At 44.5% G+C, this 17,678-nt stretch overlaps 1 protein-coding gene across 4 annotated transcripts in view; it reads right to left on the minus strand.

The window, feature by feature from the left end:
* MATR3 (matrin 3) overlaps positions 1–17,678 on the minus strand; it is a 260,631-nt gene that overhangs the window by 51,805 nt on the left and 191,148 nt on the right. For all 4 annotated transcript variants that reach the window (XM_033926968.1, XM_033926969.1, XM_033926970.1 and 1 more), the window contains exons 12-14: positions 9,975–10,018; positions 9,433–9,823; positions 9,020–9,248 (exon numbers count right to left, since the gene is read on the minus strand). In XM_033926968.1, the coding sequence (XP_033782859.1) occupies positions 9,020–9,248; positions 9,433–9,823; positions 9,975–10,018 (664 nt within the window). The remainder of the gene's footprint in view (positions 1–9,019; positions 9,249–9,432; positions 9,824–9,974; positions 10,019–17,678) is intronic.

The raw sequence follows: 17,678 nt of genomic DNA on the forward strand, positions 1-17,678 counted from the left end.
AAACAATAAACCCCCTTTAAAAGGGAGTCTCACCAGCCGAAGCTTTGATGCTGCATCTGCCGCCCAATGACGGAGCCATAAGGATCTGAATGATACCACCGAAAGAGACATCTGTTTCGCAGACGCCCGAATAATATCATATAAGGAGTCTGCCAAATAAGCCAAGCCTGACTCCAAATCAGCCAGCTCCGAAGGGACAGAACCCCCAGACTCCATTAAATTATCGGTCATCCCTTGCGACCACTGCAGACATGCTCGCGCCGCATAAGAGCTGCAGATTGCGGCCTGTAAGGTAACCGCAGCTACTTCAAAGGACATCTTTAGTGAAGATTCAATCTTCCTATCCTGCGCATCCTTCAACGTAACCCCCCCTTCCACCGGTAAGGTAGTCTTTTTGGTTACCGCTGCCACCAAAGCGTCCACCCTGGGTAATCTAAACTTATCCAGTTCAGTCGGGTCAACCGGATACAAGAGCCGCATGGCTTTTGCCACTCTTAAACTGGCCTCCGGCGTATCCCATTGCGCCGAGATCAGCTCCTGCATGGCTTCATGCACCGGAAAGGACTTAGGTGGCCTACGTGTACCTGCCATCAGGGGTACCACCCGACACCTTAGCATCTGCCTGAGAAATATTCAACCCCTGCAAAGCCTTAGAAATCAAGGAAGCCAGTTCCTCTCTATGAAACAGACGGAGAGCTGAAGGATCATCAACTTCCCTACCCGGGGGATCCTCTGCTTCCCAATCTAAGACCTCACCTTCCTCCAACGATTCAGGAAGAGAAAAAGGGGATAATGGAAGATTACCTTCTGCGTCCGCGGTCGCGAGTCTGCGTTTTTTCGCCCCCTGCGACCGCCCAGGCGACAACATAGGACCCGTAGCCGGTCCGGTATTATCATAGGTCAAACCAGTAGAGGTGGACGGCCCAGGGAGGGACGGACCGGTCACCGGCACTGACTGGGCAGGCTGCAAGCCCTGCAGCAGAAATGCTCGGTGCAACAACATAATAAATTCAGGGGAGAAGGCGCTTAATCCAAGTGACTCTGACCCGCTCAGATCCATGCCTGGGCGCGAAGCCGCGACGTCCCCAAGCGGTCCCGGCTCCCCGAACGCCGCTGACCCCCCCTCATCCGTGGAAGAGTCCTGCAGCACCCCCGAGTCGCTCTTGAGAACCGGGGACTTAGACCGTGCCTCTCTGACACGGGAGATGGCTATATCACAAGCCTGCAAGAAAGCGTCTTCTGCTGGTGTATCCGAACACCCGGCAGAACAGAAGCCCGACAGTGCTCTGCGCTTCCCACAGCGCGAGCACCGCTGACTAGCTTCCGCTGCCATCTCCCTAATCAGTGACCACAAAAAACTTTTTTTTTTTTTTTTTTGCACACACGCGGCGACTCGCCGCCGCCCGCCGACTCCGCCCCCCCCAGCTACCGCGGTCTTCGTAAAGGAACAACCGACTACTAACCAAGGAAACAGAAAGCCAAAAACGTACTCACCAACCTTTCCCCTGCTCAAGCTGAAGACAGGTTACGGCTGGTAACTGCACTGAAAGCCGACTCGAAAACGGCATGGCTCAGCACAAACAGGAAGTCGTTTTTTTTTTTTTTTTTATACTGGAATGAAGAAATCAAGAAACAAACTCCTGCAGTGGCCAAAGAACCTGCTCAAACAAACGGAGGGGAGGGTGGAGAAGGGACCTGGGAGGGCCCAGGTGTAGCTCCCAAAGCCGGCACCGCTCAGCCAGGCACCCCAATCCTGCTGAAGAGAGCTAGTCTCAACAGAGGAAGCCACAGGAACACCACATACACCGGCACCAGCCAGAATCCAGGAGCTAGAGAGTAAGCTCCATCCCTGCTGGGAGATAGAGCAAAACTGAATCAACAGGAGGAACACCAGGCTTTAAGGCCAACTGTTAATCAGTTCTCTATCTCCACCTGCTGGTCGATGTGAGCTATACCCACTAGTCTCTGGATTCATCTGCTGCTTTGCTATGGAAAGGGTGGTTCTTTTCCTACTAGAGGAAAGCAGCAGAACCCAACAGTAGCCAAACTCAGAAGAAGTGGAGCTACAGAGAATAAGCAGAACCTAATTTTATTAGAACCACAGGTATGTTCAGCAAATGCAGTGGTCCCAGGGTTCTCAACTGCAGAACTAATGGAAGTGCAGGAGCATGGGAGCTGGTCTGCAGGCAGCGATAATGTGGAAAGCATTTTTGAAATGGCTGAAATAGACACTGCCTGAGGGTGTTTAAAAATACTGCTCTGCATAATGAAATAAAACGGAAGTTTTGTGTTCAGAACTTGTGTTGAAAGAAACTAAGCTCTAGGAGTTGGTGAAGGAAACTTTTATATTGCCTTAAGAAACTTACACTGAAAAGGGCTGTTTGCAACCAAGTAAGCAGAACTGTGCAAGGAAGCTTGGAACTGCTGGCTGAATTGATGTAACTTAATGTTGTGAAGATCTAATGGGATAACAAAATATAACTTCGGGAGGGATCTATAGCAGATCAAAGGGCGGAATGATCCCATAGGCTGGTTTAAACCAGTGCAGTGTTTCAACTTGAGATTAAAGTTATGTGAGCCAGCAGGGCTTGTATGCTGAAACATGTGCCAGTGTGCTTAAAAGTAAGGAGGCAGAGCTGAAGCAGGAGGCCTAGCTCTGGCCAGGACCTGTGGTCAAGTCCATGAACTGCTCGTTAAAAATCTTTTTCTATTTTGAGAAGTTTAAGATTACACATTCAATTACCAATCTTTCGGAAAATATTAAAAACTCACTTATTTCAGAAATCTTTGATAGATTCATTTGTTCCAAATTAATGGTTGGAATAGAGATTATCTTTCATTCTCTACTTGATTTAAGGAAATCTTGTTAACCGAGTCAAGCCATTTTTGAAGGATGAATCGGTATATAAAACCAGATTGAATTGGAAGGCATAGAGAAGGTGGAGAGGGACAGATTCTTTAGACTAGCAGGGACAACTAAAACAAGAGGTCATTCAGAAAAACTGAGAGGAGACAGATTCATAACGAATGCAAGGAAGTTCTTCTTCACTCAGAGGGTGGTGGACACCTGGAACGCGCTTCCCGGAGAGGTGATAGGACAGAGTACAATTCTGGGGTTCAAAAAGGGACTGGATGACTTCCTGGAAGCGAAAGGGATAACAGGGTACAAATAGAGATTTACCTCACAGGACATTGAGTGAACAGGGTATGGGTATTTTAAGTTAGGTAGGGAACACTTTCAGGTCATGGACCTGGGGGGCCGCCGCGGGAGCGGACTGCCGGGCACGATGGACCCCTGGTCTGACCCGGCAGAGGCAACGCTTATGTTCTTATGTTATGTTAGGAGAAATTAGGTTTCCTGCTAATTTTCTTTGAGTCTCTCCAGACCAGCACAACTCACTGATGGGTAATAGCTTACCATGACCGGAAGGTGGAGACTGACACACAAACTTTTGTCTGAAGTACCAGTGGGCTGTGCTTTCCCAAATACAAGTAGTCTGTCAAATGGCCAAGCAAGAACTAAGAAACTAATAACTGTGGAGCGGAGCATTTCTTGGGTCTCCTGAAGGTTGGCAGGACTTGGCTCACTGCTGTTTTGACCCGAGGCCCAGAGGGGGGTGAGGGAAGGCTTCTTAGCTGGCTTACCTACTGAAGTGTTTGACACTGAAGACGGTTCCCCCGATGTCGATTTGGCCGGTGCTACCGACGTTGGCAGCAGCGTCGAATCGCCCTCCATTGCGATACCGAAGAGGAGGCGCTGTTGAATAAGGCGGTCTTAAGAGTTCTCTTCTGCTGGTTTATATTTGAGCCAACATCCCCTCCAAGAATTATTTCCGGCCGCCGCCACAAGGCTCCTGCCCCCCTCCCTACTCTAGCCTCATATCTCATATGCCGATCCCCAGTGGAAGTGCAGTGGGCAGGAGCAAACTTTCCGAGTTTCTGCCCCACTGCTAACCAGTTGCCATAAATGGAATTTCTTCAGCTGCTGAGCGATTTCTTCAGCTGCTGAGCTATTTTGGGAGTTCCATCCCCTTTATCATCTTGGTCCCTCTTCTTTGAACCTTTTCTAATGCCGCTATATCTTTTTAGAGATAAAGAGACCAGAACTAAATGCAATATACAAGGCGAGGTCCACCTTTGAGCGATAGATGCATTATAACATTTTTAGTCTTGTTTACCATCTCTTTTCTAATAATTCCAATCATCATTTACTTTTTGGGCCGGCTGCATACTGAGCAGAAGGTTTTAGTGCAATATCCATAACACTCAGATCTTTTCTTGAGCACTGACCACGAACAAGGTGAAACCTAGCATCCGGTAACTATGATTTGGATTATACTTCACAATGTGCATCACTTTAATGTCCACATTAAATTTCATCTGCCATTTGGACGCCCAGTCTTCCAATTTCCTAAGATCTTCTTATAGTTTTTCGACCGTCCGCATGCTTTTTAACAACTTTGAACAGATTAGTGTCATCTGCAAATTTAATCACCTCACTCATAGTTCCCATTTCTATATCATTTATAAATAAGTTAATAGCACTGGTCCCTGCAGTATACCACTATTTACCCTCCTCCATGGAGAAAAATAGCCATTTAACCCTACCCTCCGTTTTCTGTCCGATAACATAACAAATTTCTAGACCACACAGCGGTTAACAAAAGATTATGCTATGAAAAAATACAGGAATATTATAATATACAGAAATCTAATTGATCAAAAATTTAGAAAAAAGTTTTAAACAGTTTTCTAAAATGTTCATAAGACGTGGATCTAATTAATAATGGATAGAAATTTTTGAAATAAGTAAGCTGCTTGGTAGGAAAGATTATGTCCATGATGTTTCTTACTTTTACAGTCCTTGGCTGAAGGAACGTAAATAGGGCATGAGATTTTCTACTATTCTTATGCGCCATAATAATAAATCTGTCGGCAAGATATAATGGGGCAACCCCAAAGGCAACTTTATAATATAAGCATAATAACTTAAAGATCACCTGGGCCTTGACCGGAAGCCAATGCAGCTCACGGTAATAGGGAGTTACGTGGTCAAACTTCCTCAGACCATAAATCATTCTTACTATTGTATTCTGAACCAGGGTCAATCTAGCCAAATTTTTCTTCATACTCGTCAAGTATACAATATTACAATAGTCCAGTATATTCAGAAGTAGTGTCTGAACTAGAAGTGTGAAAGCAGCGGCATCAAAGTAGGATCTGATGGTACATAGTTTCCATAAGGTATAGTATCCCTTTTGAACCACTGCATCAATCTGATTTTTCATAGTCAAGCACTGATCAAGAACTCCTCCCAAGATTTTAATTGTAGGGCTTATTCTGTATGACATTGAATTGATCTTAATTATTGGTTCAAAAATGATCTTTTGTGATGACAAGGAAGAATTTTGTTTTTTCCTGGTTTAATTTCAATTTGAATTCCTGCATCCAGGATTCCATCGTGTTTAGCACAGACTCAATAAGTTGAATGCTGTTAGAAAGCGTCTCACAGCATGGGATGACTAATCTGAGGAAATACTTTTTTACAGAAAGGGAGGTAGATGCGTGGAACAGTCTCCTGGAAGAGATGGTGGAAACAGAGACTGTGTCTGAATTGAGGGCCTGGGATAGGCAAGTGGGATCTCTCAGAGAGAGAGAGAGAGAGAGAGAGAGAGAGAGAGAGAGAGAGAGAGAGAGAGAGAGAGAGAGAGAGAGAGAGAGAGAGAGAGAGAGAGAGAGATAATGGTTACTGTGGATGGGCAGGCTAGATGGGCCATTTGGCCTTTGTCTGCTGTCATGTTTCTATGTTGAAAAGTTTAATATCTGCAAATTTAATCACCTCAGTTGTCGTTCCAATTTCCACATCATGTATAAATAAGTTAAATAGTCCCAGTCCAGATCCCTGTAGCACTCCACTGTTTACTCTACTCCATTGAGAAAAATGTTTCTATGTCAGCATAACTGAACAACCTCAGACCTAGGTTGCTCATCCAATGGCCTAATGAAAGTAGATACACATTAAAAAGTGTAGGAGAAAGTGGGGAGCCCTGTGGGACTCCACACAAGTTTTTCCAAATAGCTGAGTGTATCATTAAATTTAACCTGATAAAGTCTTGATTCTGGGAATCATTTAAACCATGAGAGTACATTACCATGGATTCCTAAAGAATCCAAAAGTTCCAACAGTTTGTGGTGGTCTTAACCCACAATTTAACATTGCTTCTTTAATTTTCTAAGGAGCCTCTCATGAGTAACATTGTCAAAATCTTTCTGGAAATTTAGATACACTGCATCAACTGGCTCGCATTTATCCACATGTTTACTCACACCTTCAAAAAGTCTAGCAAATTGGTGAGGCAAGATCTCCCTCGGCTGAACCTATGCTGACTCAGTCTCATTAAATCATGTTTGTCTACGTGTTCCACAATTTTATTTTATTTTTAAATTCTTTATTCATTTGTCCAAACCATGCCCTTCTTCATTTGGTTGATGATGATGGGAAAAATAAAGTCTTTCCCACAGTTGCGGGAAGAATTTGATCTCCCACCCACTGATTATTTTGCTTATATGCAAATTCAACATTATATTTCTTCTTTGCATTCTAGCTCTTTGAAGGTTTTTTGCAGAGAGCTGCTGTCTACAGCTTTTATCATTGGCTCCCAACTTCCTGTTCCCCTTAAATTCCATCATCGCCATTTGAAGGATGAGTCCCCCTTGTTTGATCATTCAAAATTGCGGGATGCTTGGGCTCGTGATCTTGCTGTAGCGTTACCTGATGATATACTTTTGCAAGCTGTCCGTAGGTTGCCCGCCCTTCGCAAATATACCACCTTTTGGGAGCAACATTATAAGGTGATCTTTCTTTTATACATTTCTCCTAAGAGGGCTCACCTTTCTGGGTTCCATGAGACAGCTGCCTGTCTTCACTGCCAAGCCCCTGAAGCAGGTTTGGGACATATGTTCTGGACTTGTTCTCATATTCAAGATTTTTGGAATGCCATTTTCCTATTTGTAGAGTGCATTTGGAACATTAAAATTCAACGCTCCCCTTTGTTCTTATTTGGAGCTGACCCCCCATTATTACCCTCGTCAAAGGGAGGCTGCTGCTTTCCTTAAGTGGACTATCCTTATTGCCCTGAAATGTATCTTGCTGAAATGGCTTGAAGGTGAAGCGCCAGATTATTCCATCTGGCGATGTCAGATGATTACCCTCCTGCTGTGGGAACGAAGGGATATGACGGACTTTTCCTCTCTCCCAGGGTGCATCTTTCAACGCACTTGAGAACCTTTTTGGACTACTATGATGCCCTTGTCTCGCAGCCGTGTGCTTAATTGTTGATTTCATGTTTTTCTGTATCACCATGACCCAGTTGGTAGGCCTGAATCATTTTGTTGTGTCTTAGCTTCTGTTGTAATTGGAAGGAGGACCTGGGGGGGGGGGGTGTCAGGGTTTTTTGTGGGGGTGGGGTTTTGTAATTTCAAAAGTTGAGCTTGTATGCATCTAGTCTTGTATATTTGTTTGGTTTTCTTGATGAGCTCAATAAAATATATTTGATCATAATTGTTTCCACCATTTTGCCTGGCACTGAAGTCAGCTTTACCGGTCTGTAATTTCCCAGATTTCTCCTGGAACCCTTTTTAAAAATCGGCGTAAGATTGGCCACCCTCCAATCTTCAGGTACTACAGACAATTTTAGCGACAGGTTACAGATCACTAACAGAAGATTAGCAATTTCATGTTTGAGTTCTATTAGTACCCTGGGATGTATATCATCTGATCCAGGTCATTTGTCACTTTTTAATTTGTCGATTTGGCTTAGTATATCTTCCAGATTCACTGAGATTTCTCTGCATCATCACCCTTGAAAACCATTTCTGGTTCAGGAAGATCTTACATCTTCTGTAAAAACCAAAGCAAAGAATTCATTCTGTCTGCTATGGCCTTATCCTCCCTGAGCGCCCCTTTTGCTCCTTCATGGAAAAGGGAATCCCTCACATGGACAATGCAGGTCTTCGGTGTCGGGTCTGATACTACTGTGCTGTGTACACGTTTTAAAACTGCTGGAAAGTGTGTGTTGTGCGACACATCTGGGAAAATTAAGTGAAATCAAACAGCTCAACTATGAAGAAAAAAATGTAAAAACAAACAAACAAACAAATAAATAAATAAATGTTTGCCCCAACCAGGAGCTCAAGTCTAAGCAGGCCATAAGACACAAAAATGAAAGGAAAGAGCCACAAAGACAAACTGTAGGGGGGCAAAAAAAATCAACTAAGGGTCCTGTCAAAAGCTTTTGAAATTAAAAGAATGCAGGGCAGCAACGACATCAGGGAGGTTAGTGATGTCACCCACATGATACCTTTAGTCCCTACTACTCACTCTTATCTCCTCCTTTTTCTGAGCCTCATTTTCTTTAAATTTTCCCACTATCCATACACAGGCCTCATTGTACACTGTTGCTTGGCTGCTGCTGACTCCAGGCTGGTTTTCCTGGCTTTGAGATACTTGGAACTGTATACTTTTTCCATCTTGTGCACATACAAACTGAAGCATCCATTTATCTCCCCACAGAGCAAAAATCCCTTTCTAAAGAATCCACCCCTCAACTTCAAGGGAGTAGAGGAATAGCATCTGTCAATGGGAGGGGAGAGAGAGAGAAAGAATGGATGCTTTGTTTTGCATGTTTGGCAACATGCATGAAGATGTGCTGACAGTATTACAATTCCCACTTTATCAGTTAATCAAAGCTGGCATTAGAATGTTCTTGGGAGGAACATTATTCAATATCTATTGCTCTGAGGATGTACTATACTCTCCCACCTTACTTTATCTAGTCACTGCCCAAGAGTCAGTCAGGGTGTTCACACTAGGGCTTTTGCTAGAACCCTAATATGGGCCCCAAAATCCAGCCTGCTAGGTACTATGCCTTCAGAATTACAGCACGTTCTCCAAAGCTATAGACTGCACATAAACAAGCTGGTTTTTTTACTCTATGAAGTTGACATTTTGCATTCTTACCAACAGGATTGTTTGGCTGATAAGGTCCAATCACGTACTCCTCTGGAGCAAAGTTGCTTGATTCTGCATCCTCCATTTGCCCCTTCTGTAGCTCTAGAGCACTGCAGCCTTCAATACCTCTGGCTCTTCTCGTTATTCTTCTTGTCTTAGTCTTCCCACCATCCAAGTCTTCGTCATCACCAACTTCATCCAAAGTCACAAAATCCTCCATGTTTCCTGGAAAGCGTTTCTAATGTAGAAGCAAATAGTTATTTTATGCAGTATTAAAGGACTAATTGAAGTCTTAAATCACAAGATTACATAGTCTTCTTAGCCTGCTTATGTCTCAGGTTGAAAACTAATTCTTACCTATCTTGTTCCGAAAAGATTTCAGATAAAAATTAGCATGCTTTGTACCATATTTTATGATATACCTTTTTTAGTTTTTTCTTTGATGCTTGTGATGTAGCACCATTGGTAGCATTTTCAGTTTCTTTTGTTTCATCTGTGCCCACATCAGCCAAGTTGGCCTGGTCTCCATCATATCCTACTGAGCTACTGCTTTCCAGTAGTGCAGCAGCTTCTTCTTCCTCCAGAAGCAGCTCATCTTCTGACTCTAAGGCTGGTGGCATTCCCTCCTCAGCTTGCTTGCTACCTTTTCCTTCACATGTCCCATCTGTGTTACATGATTGTTTCTCATCCTTTGATAGACCACCGCTGGCAGATTTTCCATCCACACCACTGTCACTTTTTTGAGACCCTTCTAATTTGGGTGATTTTTTATCACTTGAACCATCTTTACTGTCCGGGGAATGGGTTCTCTTTCTAGAATGCACAAAAAGGAATATTAGACCCCTGACTGTATATCCCAATTCATCTCAATTGTTCTTCCATGTTACAAGACCCTCTTAGACAAGTTGACTAATGCAAAACAGTGTTAAACACATTATCCTTTTTGGCATAAACGCGGTATTACCTGTTTCTGTCTTTCTGGTACTGCTCAAGTCCTTTGTTGGGAATCTAAGAAAAATAAGCAACAGTTCAATATTAAAAAAGACCACCATTACACTTCATTGGCAGCCAACCAGCAAGGAATGCAACAGAACCTTAGAAGTTTTATTATGCATGAAAATTTTTTTAATGCATGCGGTTAGGAAATTGAACTGCTTAAGCATACCAAAATGTTTGCATTCTATGGGTAGAGGTAAAATAAGCTACTGGTGACTAGTGATAGGGTAATGGCATTAGAACCTTAACAGAATTGAGGAGCATGAAGCAAAGTCACCTACCTGTAATGTTAACACATCTTAGAAACATTATCTGGCAGATCGGTTTGGCTGTCTTTGTGACTAAATGCATAGGTTTGAATTCTGGTTTCATTTGGAAATAGTTTGGAATATTTGGCCTTGTAATGAATGATTCTTTTCCCTTTTCTATTAATATTTGGCATTCCTTTTAATTTTAGGAATTTATATTTTAATTTTATTGTAAGCCACTTTCACCTTTTTGTAAAGGCTGTATATCATTATAACAAACAAAAGGAGAAATTTGGTTCTTATCTGCTAATTTTCATTCTTTTAGACTCTCCAGACCAGTACAGTTCACTGATGGGTAATGGCTCACCATGACCAGCAGGTGGAGACTGAGACAAAACCTTTTGGCTGTAATACAAGTAGCTGTGCTTCCCCCAAATATAACCATTCTGCAGAATAGCCAAGCAGAACTAAGAAGTGCTAATTAGAATAGTAACACTCCAAACAGGAGTAACAACTAGCATACAACAATACTGTTGGAAATTGCATAGAAAAAGTCCCTTCAGCAAACGTCCTCACAGCTCGCCAGCTGAGCCATAACTGCTGTTCTTAATCTCCCCAACCCTAGAAAAATACTAGAACCCACAGGAAAAAAAAAAACCATCAAACACAAAAAACACTATTCACATGAATCCCACAAGAACAGAGAGACAGACACAGGGTGGGGACTATACCGGTCTGGAGTCTAAAACAGGTGTCAAATGTCGGTCCCTGAGGGCCACATCCAGTTGGGTTTTCAGAATTTCCCCAATGAGATCTATTTGCATGCACCGCTTTCATTGTATGCTAATAGATCTCATGCATATTCATTGGGGAAATCCTGAAAACCCAACTGGTTTGTGGCCCTCGAGGACTGACATTTGACACCCCTGGTCTAAAAGAAAGAAAATTAGCAGGTAAGAAACTAATTTCTCCTTTAGCAGCTCTCCAGACTGGTACAGTTCACTGATGCAATGCACGAAAAAAGTACTCATCATGGGTGGGACCCTGGAAGGCCGCCACCAGAACACGCTCACTGAATACTGCGACCCAATGCGACTGGACATCTACACAGTAATGCTGCACAAAGGAATGCAGAGAAGACCAAACCGCAGCCTTACAGATTTCCACTGGAGGAACCAGAGAAGACTCAGCCCAAGAAGCTGCTGACCCTGAGTGGCATGAACCCTGAGAAAATCCGGAACAGGCTTCTTCTGAAGAAGGTATGTGGAAGTGATAGTCTCCTTGATCCAGCATGCAATGGTAGCCTTAGAAGTGCCATCCCACTTATGAGGACCTGCTAAAAAGATATAAATATAATATAATAGCAAAGAATATAAAAGCAAAGAACCTGACAGATATCCAACTTGCGCCAACTGCCTCTGCTCCAAAGAGCCCTCCCAGCTATCCAAGACCAGGAGGACCACAGGCTGATTGACATGTTAGCACAGTTAATTACCATAACAGGTATTATCCAGGAACAGCAGGCAGATATTCTCACTGATGGGTGACATCACTGACGGAGCCCCGGTACGGACCACTTTAAAAGTGCATTGCCACTTAAAGTCTTTAGAAAGTTCGTGATAGCCTGCACTGCGCATGCGTGAGTGTCTACCTGCCCAACGTAGGTTGAGCGGTCTCTCAGTTAAGATAATCTAGCTAAGAAGCCTACCCGGGAAGGTGGGTGGGTTGTGAGAATATCTGCCTGCTTTCCCTGGATAACACCTGTTACAGTAAGTAACTGTGCTTTATCTCAGGACAAGCAGGCAGTATATTCTCACTGATGGGTGACTTCCAAGCTAATAAGTATGGGGTGGTGGGAGTGTTGGCCTTTAGGAGAATAAATGTTGTAATACTGATTGGCTGAAGTGCCCATCCCGTCTGGAGAAAGACTCCAGACAATAGTGAGAAGTGAATGCATGAACTGAGGACCAGATGGCAGCTTTACAGATTTCCTCAATGGAAGTAGATCTAAGGAAAGCAACAGAAGCTGCCATACGACTCTCCAGTGTCAGTCCAGTCTGAGCATAACAAAACGAGATACAGGCAGCCAGGCAACAGGATGCCCCCAACTTGTTTGGATCAAATGAGACAAAGAGTTGGGGAGAGGTACGATGAGGCTTTGTCCTGTCGATGTAATAGGCCAAAGCATGCTTACAGTCCAGTGTGTGCAAAGAGGTTTCTCCAGCGTGAGAATGAGACTTAGGAAAAAACACTGGCAGAACAATCGACTGATTGAGATGAAACTGACAAACTTTCGGTAGAAACTTTGGATGTGTGCGTAAAACCACTTTATCATAGTGGAAAAACTGAAGGGTGGTTCTGCCACCAATGCTTGTAACTCACTGACCCTTCTGGTAGAGGTGAGAGAAATAAGAAAGACAACTTTCCAGGTGAGAAACTTGAGAAGAGCTGTGGCCATTGGTTCAAATGATGGCTTCATCAAACTGGAAGGAACCACATTAAGGTCCAAGACTACAGGCGGAGACTTGAGAGGTGGTTTAACATTGAGAAGTCCTTTCATAAATCTGGAGAACAGAGGATGAGCAGTGAGAGGCTTTCCCTCAACTGGTACGTGAAAAACTGTAATACTGCTAAGATGGACTCTGACAGAAGTAGATTTGAGTCCAGAGTCAGAAAGATGAAAAAGATAATCCAACACCAAATCTACTGATAAAGAAGATGGATCATGATGAAGACGATACAAGGAAGAAAACTTAGTCCAAGTTTATTTAAAAATTTGATTTGATCGCAATATCATAATCAAAAGCGATTTACAAATAGTGATAAAATCAGGGTATGAAAACAAAAACAAACAAACAAAAAAATAAAATAAAATCACACATCTGTTAAAAATTAAGACATTACAGGACACATCCAGGAGAAAGGCATCGGCTTCCAGAAGGAGAGGAAAGTAATGTATGGAGCAAAACTGGAGCAACTGGTGATTGTGGGGAGCTGCAAACAAGTCCACTTGTGGAGTGCCCCATTGAGCAAACATGGACTGGAGAGCTGCGGAGTTGAAGAGTCCATTCATGAGGCTGAAGAATTCTGCTGAGGTTGTCTGCAAGGGAATTCTTCACAGCCTTTACGAAAAGGTTGCGAGTCGTCGCCCAAGTCCAGATTTTCTGGGCCTCCTGACTTAACAGGAGAGGAGAGCCCATGCCTCTTTGCTTGTTTATGTAGTACATTGTTACTTGATTGTCTGTGCAAAGGAAGAGGACTTGAGGGCAGAGAAGATGATGGAAGGCCTTGAGGGCATAATACATCGCTCTGAGCTCCAGGAAATTGATGTGAAATTTCTGCTCTCTGGCGGTCCAGAGACTTTGGGTCTGAAGATTATCCATATGTGCCCCCCAAGCATAAGGGGATGCAACCATCAGTGATGACCTTGTGATAAGAGTGGTAAGTGAAAAAGGAGACCTCTGGATAGATTGGAGCAGGTCATCCACCATTGAAGCGACTGCAGAAGAGATGATGTTACTGATATATTTTGTGAGCGATGATCCGTCGCTTGAGACCACTGAGACGCAAGGGTGCACTGAGGGGTGCGAAGATGTAGTCGAGCCAGTGGTGTCACATGCACAGTGAAAGCCATGTGGCCCAGAAGAACCATCATGTGTCTTGCAGAGATGGATTGAAGAGGATGCAGTTGCTGACAAAGGCAGATGAGAGTCTGAAGGCGATCCGGAGGGAGAAACACTCTCATAAGAGTGGTGTCCAGGATAGCTCCAATGAACTGAAGACATTGAGTTGGAATGAGATGTGATTTGGGGAAACTGACTTTGAATCCTAGAACATGAAGAAAAGAAATGGTCTGAAATGTTGCTTGGGCCACTTTCTGAGATGAAACAACCTTGATCAACCAGTCATTCAGGTAAGGAAAGCCTAGGAGGCCATGTGATCTGAGAGATGCAGCCTTTACAATCAGGCACTTCATGAAGACTCTGAAAGAAGATGCCAGACTGAATGGAAGGACCTTGTACTGGTAGTGACATTGATTTATCTGAAAATGAAGATATTTCCTGGAAGCCAGATGAATTGGAATGTGTGTAGGCTTCCTTGAGATCCAGGGAGCATAGCCAGTTGTTCTGATTGAGAAGAGGATAAAGCAGGGCAAGGGAGAGCATCCGAAATTTCTCTTTGATTAGAAACACGCTCACCGAACACCACGTCCCGACGCGCCTGAACATCCACATGGTAGTGTCTGACAAAGGAATACCAAACAGCAGCGTTACAAATATACACTGGAGGTACCAGCAAAGATTCAGCCCAAGAAGCAGCATAACCCCAAGTGGAATGATCCTTGAGAAATTCCGGACAGGCTTTTTTTTTTTTTTTTTAAAAAGGTGGTAAGCGGAAGCAATCGTCTCCTTGATCCATTGTGCAATGGAAGCGCCATCCCTTTTTGCGAGGACCCACTAGAAGAACAAAAAGATGATCTGATTTTCTGATCTCCTGGGTCCTCCGCACACAGGCCCAAAAGACCCGACCAACATCCAATTTGCGCAATTTTTTCTGCTCAGAAGAACCCTCCCGACTACCAGGAGGACTACTGACAGTGACATGAAAAGGAGAAACTACCTTAGGCAGAAAGGAATGAACAGGTCGTAACATGACCCGTTCCCTAAAATGTCTAGCAGAAGTAATAACTACCAAGATGACCGCCTTAAGAGTAAGGTCCTTCAACGAGCAGGCACCCAAAGGCTCAAACGGGGGACGCACCAGCCCGGACAGAACCAGATTCAAATCCCAAGAGCGAACAGACAGATGCACGGGAGGACTGAGCAACTTAGTGCGCCCGCAAGAAGCGAACGACATCAGGAATGTCAGTCAGAAGCTGACCTTGTAATAACCCACAAAGGCTGACAGGGCCGCAAGTTGAACCCGGAGAGAAGTCCAAGCCAGGCCCCTGTCCAGGTCATCCTGCAAGAACTCTAAGATGTTAGGCAGGGAAGCGCGAGAGGAGACCACTCCCAGCGCCGTACACCATTCCTCAAATATACGGCAAACCCGCACATAAGCCTGAAAAGTGGAAAGTCTGCGGGACCCTAAGAGAGAGGAGATCACTTTATCTAAACACCCCTTCCTACCTAGGCATTTCCTTTCAAGAGCCAAGCTGTAAGACAAAAAAAGGGATCCAGATTGAACAGGGGAATGGGGCCCTGAGTCAGAAGATCGGGCGAAAGAGGCAGAGGATCTGACACTAGAAGCAAAACCAGATCCGCATACCACAGACGTTGGGACCAATCCAGAGCTACCAGAACCATCAGGCCTAGGTGACTAACCATGCAGAGTAGAACTCTGCCCACTAATGGCCACGGAGGTAATACATACAACAGCCCATTCATTGGCCATGGTTGAACCAGAACATACAGGCTCTTGGACTGACCGTCACTGCAACGACTGAAGAAGCGGGGTGTTTTGGTGCTGACACTCGAGATCATCAGGTCCATGAGGAGCTGACCACAAGACTGCACTATCAACTGAAAGGTCATGTGGCTTAGACACCACTCTTCAGGAGCTAGCATGTGACGACTGAGGAAGTCCGCTTGAACATTCTCCACTCTGGTTATGTGGGAGGTCGAGATGACCTGAAGATGAGACCCTGCCCATGAACAGAGCCGCCTCCTGCGCCACCCGAGAGCTCTTGATGCCCCCGACGATTGACATCGGCCACTGCCACGGCATTGTCTGATAGAATCTGGACCAACTTGCCCATCAAGAAGGAGTGGAACGCTAACAGTGCCAGACAGAAGGTTTCCCTAGATCAAACACGAAAACAAAAGTAGAAACATAGAAAGATGACGGCAGATAAGGGCCATAGCCCATCAAGTCTGCCCACACCATTTACCCACCCTCTTAAGTCTACTGACCCCTAAAGTACAATAATTATACTGTCATTCTACTGACACGCTCATTCAAGTCCTAGTGACCCTATCCCTTGGCATGACCTCGTAGGGATCCCACATAGGTATCCCATTTCTTCTTGAAGTCTGGGATGCTGCGTGCCTCGACCACCTGTACTGGAAGCTTGTTCCAATGCTCAATCACTCTCTCCGTGAAGAAGTACTTCCTGGCGTCTCCACGAAACTTCCCTCCCTTGAGTTTGAGCGGATGTCCTCTTGTGGTCGAGGGTCCCTTGAGAAGAAAGATATCCTCTTCCACCTCGACCCGTCCCGTGATGTACTTAAGTCTCAATCATGTCTCCCTTCTCCCTACGCTCTTCGAGAGTGTAGAGCTGCAATTTGCTCAATCTTTCTTCGTACGGGAGATCCTTTAGCCCCGAGACCAACCTGGTGGCCATCCGCTGAACCGATTCAATTCTGAGCACATCCTTACGGTAATGTGGCCTCCAGAATTGCACACAGTATTCCAGATGAGGTCTCACCATGGCTCTGTACAATGGCATCATGACTTCAGGTTTCCTGTTGACGAAGCTTCTCTTGATACAACCTATCATCTGCCGTGCTTTAGATGAAGCCTTCTCCACTTGAGTGGCTGCTTTCATGTCAGCACTGATGATTACTCCCAAGTCTCGTTCTTCCGTAGTCCTTGTTAAAGTTTCTCCATTCAGGGTGTAGGTTCTGCAAGGATTTCCGTTACCGAGATGCATGACCTTACATTTCTTGGCGTTGAAGCCCAGCTGCCAGATCAAGGACCATTTTTCTAAAGTACGCAGGTCTTGCTCCATAGCATCCTGTAGATTATAGCCGTTTATTATATTGCATAGTTTGGCGTCATCAGCGAATAAGGTTACCTTGCCTTGAAGCCCTTGAGTTAGATCCCCAATGAATATGTTGAAGAGGAGTGTACTCAACTTCCGAGGCACTGACTTCTAACGCATGGGAGATTTCGTCCACCGGACACTGCAGAACCAAGCTACGACCGATGATGTGTCAAGCTATGTGGTCATCCCTGAAATCTACTACACATGAAGCAACAAGCCTCTAAATTAAATCAGTACACAAACGGCAGAGAAACAATAAACCCCAAGGGTACTCTGCAGAAATCTTGCACCTCGTCAAGGAGAAGAAAAAAGCATTTATTTCCTACAAACGAGCGGAGACTAGGGAAGCTAAACTAGAACATAGGGCGAGGTCTGCAGCGGTCAAAACGGCAGTCAGGGAGGCCAAACTTCGAGTGGAAGAGATTCTGGCAAAGAACATGAAGAAAGGGGACAAATCCTTCTTCAGGTATATTAGTGATAGGAAAAAGAACACAGACGGGATAGTACGCCTTAGAAAACCAGATGGGAACTGCGCAGAATCAGATTCCGATAAAGCAGAACTACTGAATGAATACTTTTGCTCGGTCTTCACCTGCGAGGCACTGGGGCACGGTCCGCAGTTGCAGGCAAGGCCCAGTGTGGAAGACCCGTTTCAGAA

The sequence above is a fragment of the Geotrypetes seraphini genome, chromosome 18 (assembly GCF_902459505.1).
Source record: "Geotrypetes seraphini chromosome 18, aGeoSer1.1, whole genome shotgun sequence".
NCBI lineage: Eukaryota > Metazoa > Chordata > Amphibia > Gymnophiona > Dermophiidae > Geotrypetes > Geotrypetes seraphini.